Source organism: Vigna umbellata, chromosome 9, assembly GCF_029865625.1.
Source record: "Vigna umbellata cultivar VRB3 chromosome 9, Vumbellata_1.0, whole genome shotgun sequence".
In the NCBI taxonomy this organism is placed as follows: Eukaryota; Viridiplantae; Streptophyta; class Magnoliopsida; order Fabales; family Fabaceae; genus Vigna; species Vigna umbellata.
This window is the reverse complement of record NC_142173.1, coordinates 46,280,541-46,293,883: the sequence shown is the minus strand read 5'-3', so window position 1 is coordinate 46,293,883 and position 13,343 is coordinate 46,280,541. Positions and strand designations below refer to the sequence as shown.

Genomic DNA, 13,343 nt, shown 5'->3' with positions numbered 1-13,343 from the left:
GGGGACTAAGTAGGTAATTAAGCCTAAAAATTAAAAATAAATAAACATAGATAAATCGATCGATAATGTCGTTATGGTAAAAATGTGAAATAATGTACAGTTGCTAACAAAATTTGTCGAACTTTTTAAAGATTGAGTACAAGATGATAAATAAAAATTTCAAGTTATTGAAATAATTTTTTTCTATTTAATATTATTGGCTTAACTTCAATAAAAATTATTTAAAATGAGACTAGATTTATTAACTTAATTATTGGTTTTTTTATGGGAGTAGGCAAATCAGTCTATTATATTATCATAATAGATAGATTTTAAAAAAATTACAAAAATAAACAAAATGTGCATGTTTAATGAGTGATGATTGTAAGACCCGTATTTTAAGGACTGGTGGGGACATGGTGGTTGTGAGACCCTAGAAAATCAGCACTGCAAATCCCTGTCACATCACCATTAATACACGCCACATCACTGCTCAGGGAAATTAAAAACCCACTTTGCACCGCATGCAAGTCTGCCATGTGTCATTTTAGAACCTTAGGAAATCTGTAGTGGGAAACAGGTGGCAGTAAGTGGGTGCATGACCGTTTGACGTGGGGGGGGAGAAAATGATTTCTCTGAAAACACTTCCTCTCACTCTCTGCATTCACCCACTTCCTCACGAAAACTCAACCCTTCATCTTCTCCAACTTCTCTCTAGAACTCCCAATTTCTCTCTATTGTAAATCTCACACCTCTTCTCCGATCACGTTACAGCACCGTAGGCACATTCGTTGAGCTGGGAGCTATCCACTGGACCGAACAGTTTCAAGAACCGAAACTGGTAAGCCTTTCTCCAGTAGCTCGTCCTTAGGTTTTCTGGAAAACCAAGTTTCTTTGGTTGCATGCAAAAGAGTAGTCTAAAGGATTTCATGTTTCTGTGGATTAGATTGTTTAAGAAGAGTCAAGAAGCATTGAGAGTAGAATACCGTTAGCTGGACGAACCAAAAATCTTGTGTTAGGACGTTTCCTTCATTGATCCGGGTAAGGGAAGCTTATAAGTTTAATTCATACTGTTTGATTTTTGTGATTTGAGTTACATGTATGTAAAGTCTGATGTTTGAGCTGTTATGAACGGTTACTGATATCTGATATGATTTCTGATGTTGGTTTAATCTGTCATGAACAAATACTGCTTGTATGTATTACATATGTTGTTTTTGATTTTGATTAAATGCATGTTGATCTGATCATGTTTAAATGGAGTAGGGTGATTGTATAGTTGGAATGATTCAAATGTTGAAATCTGTATGATGATGATGTTTAAGGTGAATTAAATCTGGAATGAAAGTTATAAAGTTATAAATTGGAAATCTAGAAAATTTTGCTAAGGTTGACAAATCTGAAATTTCATTCTTTCCCACTGATAAATGACGTTCGTCCCTGTACGGTCTTAAACCGTTCGGCATTTCAGTAAAGTAACTTAGATTGGGATTCTTTCATTTGGAAGGAATTCTGCTCATGAACGAGCGTCCCAAATTGAATGTCTGAGCGTTCGTCTAGCTCAGCAATATTTAAATATTTAAAACTTTATGAATAAGTAACGCTCGGTCTTATACCGAGGCGTTCGTCCTAATTAGAGTTCGGCCTTATGTTGAACGTTCGTCTTTGATAGCGCTCGTCCTTATGTCGAGCGTTCGTTTTTCATAAGCGTTCGGCCTTATGTCGAGCGTTCATCATTTGTAGCGTTCGGCCTTATGTCGAGCGTCCGTTCTCAATAAGCGCTCGGTCTTATCACGAGCGTCCGTTCTGAATCTCGCTAGGTCTCTTACCTCGCGTTCGTACTAAGTGAATATTCAATTGATAAAATAGCGTTCGTTCAAAGTATTTAAATATTCATTTTTCTTTGCGTTCGTTCCATTCCTGGAATTGGATTCATATGAAAATCTCTTGAAAAATAATTCTAAGTGTTCTTGACCCTCCTTTGTACATTAAATCTGGTTCAAGTTTCTATCATGATTATTTTCTAAGTACCAGTACACTTCAAGTCGAGTCATGTTCATATAACCGAATCCACAGAAATTACGTTCGTTCTAAGTATTTTTCCTGAGTATCCAGTGAAGTTATTTGGACGTACGTCCTGAGTGTTCAGTGGACTGTACGTTCGTTCTGTTATTCTCTTACAGTTAAAGATGAAATTGATGTTACATCATATTGAATTACAGTGTGAACACTATATGGATTGAATCTATGATTATGAATATTGGATGAGCGTTCCAGGGAGGAACGTCTCTTATATGATTGAATATTGAATTGGTAAAGTATGACTGTGGTTAGTTAATGCTGGCTTGGTCCATCCTGATATTCCGTGATGCTCATCTTCACGTAGAAGGGGGTAGTCATGTGTGGGAATGGCAGTAGGTCTTTCGTATCCCTCACTTAGCAGGGGCGAAGGATTAACCTCAAGTGGAAGCTGATTAGGTATATCCCGGCTACTACACCACTTGGGTGCAAGGACGCCTATAACTACATGGTTCATACAGTCCGGACGGTCTGTCTTATATATCTTTCTATGTTAAATTACATGATTAAGTTACTTGATGTATGTGTGAATCGAATTACGAACTGTATGTGTGTTGTATTAATTAAACAGTATAAGCTTACCCTTGCGTTTTCCATTTGTGTTGTCTACTGTCCATGTGCTTTCGTCTTGTCAAAATGCAATGATCATCCGTTGTGAATGTGAGCAGATGGTGATGCATCCCTTGAGGTCATGCTGGAAGAAGAAAATTTGGAGGATGCAAATCTGGTGGAAGTTGAAGTTAAAGCCGAGCCTTAGAGCGCTCGTTAGTTTAGTACTGTATATATATATTAGCTCATTTTGGGACGTTCGGTTATCATCTTGTAAAACCGTTCGTTATTAGTGCTCGTTATTTTGAGCTGTAATTTGTAACTCTGAAACCTTAAGTTGTTCTGCTTTATTTTCTCTGCACTTGGTTACGCTCGTTATTTGTACACCAGCCGTTAGGCTTTGAACCTTGGTTTCCTGTTAATATTAAGACTGTTTACTGTTCACTGTTAATTGTAATTAATTCTGAATTATGGTATTACTATATTTTGGGATGTTACATTAGTGGTATCAGAGCAGTTTTGTTCCTTAAGGAACACTGTAGGTTGTGAGCCTACTATGTTTGTGCTGTGTACTCAACATTCATTTGATGAGTGTATCAAACCGTCCAAAGTTAACTAATGATTATTTTCTCTGCTTATCAGAGGGAACAAATGGCACCAAGATCACATCCTCAGCCTGCCGAGAGTGATGCGTCTGGCCACATCAGACTACTGGAATCCGTAATAAAGGCGCTTCAACAGCAGAACGCTGCTTTGATACAGCAAAACACGGTCGCCTTGCAAAGTTTGGAGGCTGCGAGGGCACACTCTGAAGCTACTCAAAGACAGTTGATGGAGATCATAGGAATCACTAGGAATAACACTAACCCAAGGAGGACGCCTTACCCTCATCCAGTATTACCATTTACTTTTGGTGAGCCTCAGTCACAATCCTTGATGAATACCGGTCGGTCAGAACAGCAAAGGAACATAAAATGTTTTAAGTGTGGAGGACCACACTTCCGATCATTGTGTCCTCAACTGGTGGAATCAAAATATTGCCTTCAATGTTGGGGAAGTGGACATGTCAAGAACGAGTGCAGCATGGGAGGACGAGCAGGGTTGGGGTCACCAAATGTTGGAAGAGGTCAACCAGGAAGAGGTAGTCGAGCATAAGTGGGATGAGTCTATGTCTTAACGTACGCTGAAACAACAAGCTCAGGTACGCTGATCACCTGCACATTCTTGCGGTATGAAATGCCTTGTTGTACGTTGTTTTAGTTATTGTGATAAGGAAGCAGTTTGGTCTGATAGTGTATACACCAACAATTGGATTAGTTTTAATATCCGACATTGAGATAGATGCTTATTATGATATTAGTGAGGGTGTAATTTTCTAGAATTAACTAACTTTGGAGAATACTTCCCGAGAACGGGGTGTTGACGTTCGGTTTCTTTTAAGATTAGACCGTTCGGTAGCAAAAAGTAACTGAACGGTAATAGTAAATACTTGGACTTGTGAGTCTTCCTGAAGAGGTGTCAAGGTTATCTATTCAGAGTAAGGATTGAGCCTCTTTCACGCTTATGCTAGGTGTTAGATTAATATCAGTAACTTTTTACAAAATAGCCTTTACAGAGTGGATGGAAACAAAAAAAAAAAAAATCAGTTAAGGGAGTTGAACGTTTCGTTATGAAGTACGCACGTTTTACTAGCGTACAAGAAGGATGAAACAGAATGAAACATTTGAGAGCATTGCTAGGAGTGTTAAGGATAAGAAGAATTGTGTGTAGAATTGTTCAAAGTGTGAATTACTGGATGAGCAAAGTACAAATAATAGGGCGTGGGTAAGCAGTGATAAACCGAGAGTTGGGTTAGTTGAGAGTTTCAGGCAATTAGCATTTACGTGATGATGCGAACGTTATTAGGGGCCTCAGTTGGGAGTAGGGAGTGAGCGTTCGGTAGGACCGATCGAAAGTAAGTAATGAGCAGATTTTTAAGTTACGAATGGGCGGTGTATTGGAAATTCAGCTAAAAGAATTTTGTCCTTTATAGTGGATTGGGAGATGGATTTTTGCAAGGTCATCACAATCAACTTAGTAGATGGGTTTATGAGCAGGAGTAGCTAGGTTTACGTGTTATAAGGTAACATGTCAAAATGTAAAGGTGGAACTTTGGAGATCACACGACAACAGGATAGGGTTACCTAGAACTTAAGTCAATTACCTTTATAGATCGGTCATAAGGTAGAGGTACTATTAGAATTACTGAGGATAGGCTGACCAAGAAATTTTGCTTTATGATCATCGGTTTGAGAACTAACCATAATGATGGGTTTAACTCCACAGTAGGTAGGAAGATTGATTTCTTAGAATCCAAACTGGTAGCAATTCTGATAGACATTTCCAATTCATCTCTAGGTTCCGTGCAATCATTGAAGAGTAAATTTAGCATCCGGTTGAAGACTTACTCAGTTATCATTCTGAAGGAATGGCTCGACGAGTAGATCGATTCTGACGTTCGCATACTTGTACGAACGTCTGCTTTGAATCAATTAGGGGTCAGATGAAGTCTCGTTCTCCAAATGATCAAGAAAATCAGTTCTCTGCCTAAATCTGATACATTTGATACTCTCTTTCAATCACTCGACCTATACTCCATTCTTCAAACAGTAACTGTCAGTTGGAATAAAACTTTTAAATTTTATTCATTTTGTTTCTGGTGATTAATCGTTTGACCATTTGTGGCCAAACATTTTTAGCGTTCGGCTATGAACGGACGTTCGGGTCCTTTGACTGCTCGGTTTCGTTCGTTCTTTAACGTTCGGCACTTATGCCCTTTACTTGAATTTGCTATTTATATATATATACTGTCTTAGTTTTCGTTAATCAATTTATTCCGGGATATTCAGATGAATCTTTCATGTTTTCTCTCCTCTGTTGCTTCTGTTTATCCGTCTCACACTCTAATCCAATAGTAAAATACTTCAATATTAATTATTTTCCTCTTGGAAAGACTTGTGACTTTTCTTAATAGTGATTTTTCTCGTTCGGTATTTAGGTTACCGATCGATCAACCTTTCAAAGCCATTATTTCCTTATTTAAATGTTATCAACCGTTTACTTACTTCAGAGTTCTTCAGTAGTTCACTCTCTTTCCATAACCATTCAGCCTTACCCAAATTTTTCCGTTCGGTATAGTTGGAATCAGTCAGCCTTGAATATTTACTAAGGACGCGCGCGGGTAGGTAGAGCCGGTTACCTTAAAAGCTGTTTCTCAAATTCATTAGTATTATCAAATCTTAAATAGAATCTGACGAGTTGAGTATGAAGATATCATTGCCTCCTCAATTAGCAAGTCATCATCTAGTTTTCACGCATCACCACTCTGGAAGTATAATGGAGACTCGTCTAATGTGCTAGAGCTAGAAGATGTTCATATTTAGGGATACCGAATTGTATAGATCCAACCAGTACGTATGGGAGATACCCCAACCAAGTATTTCAAGAGAAAATCCATCAGATGGGTGAGAGTGGTCTGGAGCGAGAAGAATGACGACATTACGAGAGAAGTTGAAGATTTGCAAGCAAAGACAAAGTATTCCCGTATACCCTTTAGTATCCCTTAAATTTTCGAAGACGTGTGTTCTAGATCACATGGGCGTTTGGGATGAAGTCTTACTGTTAGTAGAGTTCACCTACAACAACAACTTCCAGTCCAGCATTGGAATGGCTCCTTTCGAAACTCTGTACGGACGTAAGTGCCGCACACCACCTTGTTGGTTCCAGGAAGGAGAGAATGTGCTAACTGGACCTGAGCTCATCCAGCAAACTACCGAGAAAGTAAAGTTAATACAAGAAAGGCTGAAGACGTCCCTTAGCAGGCAGAAGTCCTATGCGGATAGAAGAAGAAGACCTTTGGAGTTCGCTGCAGGAGATCATGTATTTCTTAGACTCAACCTGATCACTGGAGTAGACCAAACCGTTCGTCCAAAGAAGCTATCTCCCAAGTTCATAGGACCGTATCAGATTTTGAGGAAGATCGGACCAGTGGTGTATGAACTAGCTTTGCCTCCTTAACTATCAAATCTTCATCCAGTCTTCCACGTTTCCCAACTCCGGAAGTACATAGCTAATCCTTCTCATGTGTTGGAGTTGGAGGACATCCAGTTACGTCCAGACCGAACGCTGGAGTTACAGCCAGTCCGTATTGAAGACGTTCGCACAAAGCTACACAAAGGGAAGGACGTTCGTTTAGTGAAGATAGTGTGGGACGCTAAGACTGGTGACTCAACTTGGGAAGTGGAGAGTGCAATGAGGGATTTGTACCCACACTTATTTACGTGTAAGTTCTAAATTTTCGAGGACGAAAATTTTTGTAGTTAGGGAGAATGTGAGACCCTAGAAAATCAGCACTGCAAATCCCTGTCACATCACCATTAATACACGCCACATCACTGCTCAGGGAAATTAAAAACCCACTTTGCACCGCATGCAAGTCTGCCATGTGTCATTTTAGAACCTTAGGAAATCTGTAGTGGGAAACAGGTGGCAGTAAGTGAGTGCATGACCGTTTGACGTGGGGGGGGGGGGAGAAAATGATTTCTCTGAAAACACTTCCTCTCACTCTCTGCATTCACCCACTTCCTCACGAAAACTCAACCCTTCATCTTCTCCAACTTCTCTCTAGAACTCCCAATTTCTCTCTATTGTAAATCTCACACCTCTTCTCCGATCACGTTACAGCACCGTAGGCACGTTCGTTGAGCTGGGAGCTATCCACTGGACCGAACAGTTTCAAGAACCGAAACTGGTAAGCCTTTCTCCAGTAGCTCGTCCTTAGGTTTTCTGGAAAACCAAGTTTCTTTGGTTGCATGCAAAAGAGTAGTCTAAAGGATTTCATGTTTCTGTGGATTAGATTGTTTAAGAAGAGTCAAGAAGCATTGAGAGTAGAATACCGTTAGCTGGACGAACCAAAAATCTTGTGTTAGGACGTTTCCTTCATTGATCCGGGTAAGGGAAGCTTATAAGTTTAATTCATACTGTTTGATTTTTGTGATTTGAGTTGCATGTATGTAAAGTCTGATGTTTGAGCTGTTATGAACGGTTACTGATATCTGATATGATTTCTGATGTTGGTTTAATCTGTCATGAACAAATACTGCTTGTATGTATTACATATGTTGTTTTTGATTTTGATTAAATGCATGTTGATCTGATCATGTTTAAATGGAGTAGGGTGATTGTATAGTTGGAATGATTCAAATGTTGAAATCTGTATGATGATGATGTTTAAGGTGAATTAAATCTGGAATGAAAGTTATAAAGTTATAAATTGGAAATCTAGAAAATTTTGCTAAGGTTGAGAAATCTGAAATTTCATTCTTTCCCACTGATAAATGACGTTCGTCCCTGTACGGTCTTAAACCGTTCGGCATTTCAGTAAAGTAACTTAGATTGGGATTCTTTCATTTGGAAGGAATTCTGCTCATGAACGAGCGTCCCAAATTGAATGTCTGAGCGTTCGTCTAGCTCAGCAATATTTAAATATTTAAAACTTTATGAATAAGTAACGCTCGGTCTTATACCGAGGCGTTCGTCCTAATTAGAGTTCGGCCTTATGTTGAACGTTCGTCTTTGATAGCGCTCGTCCTTATGTCGAGCGTTCGTTTTTCATAAGCGTTCGGCCTTATGTCGAGCGTTCATCATTTGTAGCGTTCGGCCTTATGTCGAGCGTCCGTTCTCAATAAGCGCTCGGTCTTATCACGAGCGTCCGTTCTGAATCTCGCTAGGTCTCTTACCTCGCGTTCGTACTAAGTGAATATTCAATTGATAAAATAGCGTTCGTTCAAAGTATTTAAATATTCATTTTTCTTTGCGTTCGTTCCATTCCTGGAATTGGATTCATATGAAAATCTCTTGAAAAATAATTCTAAGTGTTCTTGACCCTCCTTTGTACATTAAATCTGGTTCAAGTTTCTATCATGATTATTTTCTAAGTACCAGTACACTTCAAGTCGAGTCATGTTCATATAACCGAATCCACAGAAATTACGTTCGTTCTAAGTATTTTTCCTGAGTATCCAGTGAAGTTATTTGGACGTACGTCCTGAGTGTTCAGTGGACTGTACGTTCGTTCTGTTATTCTCTTACAGTTAAAGATGAAATTGATGTTACATCATATTGAATTACAGTGTGAACACTATATGGATTGAATCTATGATTATGAATATTGGATGAGCGTTCCAGGGAGGAACGTCTCTTATATGATTGAATATTGAATTGGTAAAGTATGATTGTGGTTAGTTAATGCTGGCTTGGTCCATCCTGATATTCCGTGATGCTCATCTTCACGTAGAAGGGGGTAGTCATGTGTGGGAATGGCAGTAGGTCTTTCGTATCCCTCACTTAGCAGGGGCGAAGGATTAACCTCAAGTGGAAGCTGATTAGGTATATCCCGGCTACTACACCACTTGGGTGCAAGGACGCCTATAACTACATGGTTCATACAGTCCGGACGGTCTGTCTTATATATCTTTCTATGTTAAATTACATGATTAAGTTACTTGATGTATGTGTGAATCGAATTACGAACTGTATGTGTGTTGTATTAATTAAACAGTATAAGCTTACCCTTGCGTTTTCCATTTGTGTTGTCTACTGTCCATGTGCTTTCGTCTTGTCAAAATGCAATGATCATCCGTTGTGGATGTGAGCAGATGGTGATGCATCCCTTGAGGTCATGCTGGAAGAAGAAAATTTGGAGGATGCAAATCTGGTGGAAGTTGAAGTTAAAGCCGAGCCTTAGAGCGCTCGTTAGTTTAGTACTGTATATATATATTAGCTCATTTTGGGACGTTCGGTTATCATCTTGTAAAACCGTTCGTTATTAGTGCTCGTTATTTTGAGCTGTAATTTGTAACTCTGAAACCTTAAGTTGTTCTGCTTTATTTTCTCTGCACTTGGTTACGCTCGTTATTTGTACACCAGCCGTTAGGCTTTGAACCTTGGTTTCCTGTTAATATTAAGACTGTTTACTGTTCACTGTTAATTGTAATTAATTCTGAATTATGGTATTACTATATTTTGGGATGTTACATTAGTGGTATCAGAGCAGTTTTGTTCCTTAAGGAACACTGTAGGTTGTGAGCCTACTATGTTTGTGCTGTGTACTCAACATTCATTTGATGAGTGTATCAAACCGTCCAAAGTTAACTAATGATTATTTTCTCTGCTTATCAGAGGGAACAAATGGCACCAAGATCACATCCTCAGCCTGCCGAGAGTGATGCGTCTGGCCACATCAGACTACTGGAATCCGTAATAGAGGCGCTTCAACAGCAGAACGCTGCTTTGATACAGCAAAACACGGTCGCCTTGCAGAGTTTGGAGGCTGCGAGGGCACACTCTGAAGCTACTCAAAGACAGTTGATGGAGATCATAGGAATCACTAGGAATAACACTAACCCAAGGAGGACGCCTTACCCTCATCCAGTATTACCATTTACTTTTGGTGAGCCTCAGTCACAATCCTTGATGAATACCGGTCGGTCAGAACAGCAAAGGAACATAAAATGTTTTAAGTGTGGAGGACCAATAATATCAAAGTGTCATAGACCAATAAAAATCTAATTCCAATAAGTCAAAAGGCACTGCATACGAATACTAAAATTTAATTTACAAAATATAGACCTTAACTCCAAGTTTTCACTGAGTTAATAGAGCTATCATCCACGTATCTAAAACATAGCATAAAAAGAAAAAGAAAAACAAATTACTCTGATATTATCATATAACAGTTATCTTACTTGCTCATCATGAGAAAACTTGCAGCATTATTCTAACATCATTATACAACAGTTATCTTACTTGTTCATCATCAGAAAACTTGCAGCATTTCTCAAACATTGTCATAAAACAGTTATCTTACTTGCTCATCATGAGAAAACTTGCAGCTAGCTCCACGAGTACAATCACCCCTTTGAAACGCACGACAAACGCCCCGTGCCTCCCTCTTCTGCCGCTCTGTCTCCTCGTCTTCTTCCTCTTTCTTCTTGTACTTGTCAACATGGTCCACCCTAATAATTCTACCCATAATCTGAGCCCCATTTAAATTACCCACAGCAAGATTTGTGCTCCTTTGATCCTCATACGCAAGAAACGCAAAACCCTTTGATTTTCCGGTGCCCTTGTCTCTAACGAGATTAAGATCAACAACCTCCCCATATCTGAGTAATAAAAAAAATATCATTCAGATTTAAAAGAAAAAGAAAATAAAAAGAGTTGATGAATTGAAATGGAAAAGGGAAGCGAAATACTGAGCAAAAACGGCGAGCAGGTCACCCTCGGTGAGATCGAAGGGAATGCCACCGACGAATACGTAAGCGGAATCTTTGTACTTGGCGTGCCACGAAGCTTGTTCGCCAATTCCGAGTGCAGCTTCTCTGGCGTTGATATTCTGAGTGCGCTCCACCAGTGTTAAAGGGTTCATCTCTCTGCTCAAAACGAAGCAGTGCAAACAGAGAAAGAGGGAAATTGGGGGTTAGGGTAAACGTTTTTGACTCAAAGGTTCTATTTTTTTCTGCATTTGGACTAAATACGGATTTATTCCCTTCCACACATAAAATTCAAATTTACCTTCTGTCTCATTTTAATGTAATTTATTTGATCAAATTTTAAACTTTACAACTACAACTGCATTTGGTCAAACTTTCCTCTAATGTAAAAAAACAAATTAACTTAACAAATTATATTTTTTCTAAATTAAAATATATCAAGTTTAGAATATTTCTAATTTTAAAAATATAAAAACTAAAAACTTATGTACTTTTTTTATTCTTTGGTAAATAACTTTTTTGCTTTCACATTTATTCTAGTAATAATTTTAGACATTTCATAAATAATTTTTTTCTAAAATAAATAGTTTTACGAAAGTCACTTGTTTAAGAATTAAATAAGATTTACTATTAAAAATAACTTATATTTTGAAGTAAATTATTAAATAAATACGTAAAAATAGAAAATTTAATTATTTAATTTAAAAATTAAAAATAAATAAACATAGATAAATCGATCGATAATGTCGTTATGGTAAAAATGTGAAATAATGTACAGTTGCTAACAAAATTTGTCGAACTTTTTAAAGATTGAGTACAAGATGATAAATAAAAATTTCAAGTTATTGAAATAATTTTTTTCTATTTAATATTATTGGCTTAACTTCAATAAAAATTATTTAAAATGAGACTTGTAACATCCCAAAATACAGTAATCACCATAAATCAGAATTAATTACAATTAACAGTAATCACAACCAGTCTTTGTATTAAATCAGATTCACAAAAGCCTAAACGGCACCAGTACAGGGAACGCTTATAAACGCATACAAAGAAAACCCAAAACGGACGTTCTTATATGCACAAAACAAAGTACGCAAAATAGGGGGATACATGATTAAGACGAACGGCCTTACAAAATACTTGGCCGAACGTTATTTAAGCACTAACATTTACAATTCCTATTCTAACGAGTGCCTCTAAGGCTCGGCGTTCACTTCAACCTCTACCAGATTGGCTTCATCCAAATTTTCCTCTTCCAGCACTTGCTCAAGGGATGCACCATCATCTGCTCACATCCACAACGGATGATCATTGCATTTGGACAAGACGGATATACATGAACAGTAGACAACACAATGGAAATGCAAGGGTAAGCTTATAATATTTAATTTATACAATCAACACATACATTTACATTTCAAAACACCCATACAGCATGTGATTCATCAAATAATAATCATAGAAAAATGTAATATAAGACAGACCGTCCGGACTGTATGAACCATGTAGTTACAAGCGTCCTTGCACCCGAGTGGTGTAGTAACTGATCAAAACTCCCAGCTGCCACTCGAGGTTAACCCTATCTGCCCGAAGTACTCAATGGACTAGGGTCTCCTGCCATTCCCACGCATGAATACCCCCTTCTACTTGAAGAGGCGTATCACGGAATATCAGGATGGACTGCGAGGCTTAACTTATCCAGGTTCATACTTTACCATTCAATATTTCATATTCAGCACATCTGAGACGTTCCTCCTTGGAACGCTCGTTAAAATCCACTTCCAATTATTCATTCAAAATATCATTCGCCCATAATAACCAGTTCTCTTTATTCACATTTTCATTCAGTGTTCCATTCTCTTAACATTAACAACATGCATCCTTTAATCAATTAAAACGAAAGTATTCCAGTTTGTTTGACCACACGTTTCTGAACAAAAGAAACAACTCTTTTCCATTTACGGACGTTAAGAAAACCTAACATATTTAAATGAAATTGAATTTAGAAGATCAGTATAATACTTAGAAGATTTGGAGTACAAGAACTTTATGTTGAATAAAGAGGATAAATACCTTACAAAATGTCTTGGATAAATAATCAGAGTAATTGTAAATCAGAAAACAACACTTACTGTCAATGACCGAACGTTCCATAAATAACCGTGGACGAACGCCAGATACGTTCGCTCAGAATTCAATAATAAGGACGAGCGTTCAGTTATAAAACCGAACCCTACTTGGACGAACGCTGGGTCAATGACCGAGCACAAATCAGAACGAGCACTTCGGTATAAGACCGAGCGCCAATTGGGACGAACGTTCAATATAAGGCCGAACGCTCTGTAGAACGAACGTTCGACACAAGGTCGAACGACATTAAGGACGAACGCTCGACTTAAGGCCGAACGTCATTGATGACGA

At 38.2% G+C, this 13,343-nt stretch overlaps 1 protein-coding gene across 1 annotated transcript; it reads right to left on the bottom strand.

Annotated features, from left to right (window-relative positions):
- Positions 1-10,191: 10,191 nt before the first annotated feature.
- Positions 10,192-11,122, bottom strand: LOC148193695 (zinc finger CCCH domain-containing protein 25-like). Its single transcript, XM_088099667.1, has 2 exons — positions 10,902-11,122; positions 10,192-10,811 (listed from the first exon to the last, which is right to left on the bottom strand). Exons 1-2 carry the CDS (start codon positions 11,072-11,074, stop codon positions 10,505-10,507), a joined length of 480 nt encoding a protein of 159 aa, XP_087955793.1. The 5' UTR covers positions 11,075-11,122; the 3' UTR covers positions 10,192-10,504.
- Between the last annotated feature and the right edge of the window lie 2,221 nt (positions 11,123-13,343).

Excerpts from the sequence above, each read along its gene's own strand:
- LOC148193695 (XM_088099667.1), bottom strand. The coding sequence starts at position 11,074 with ATGAACCCTTTAACACTGGTGGAGCGCACTCAGAATATCAACGCCAGA. Across the intron at positions 10,812-10,901 it reads CTGCTCGCCGTTTTTGCTCA|ATATGGGGAGGTTGTTGATC; the intron begins GTATTTCGCTTC and ends TTTATTACTCAG.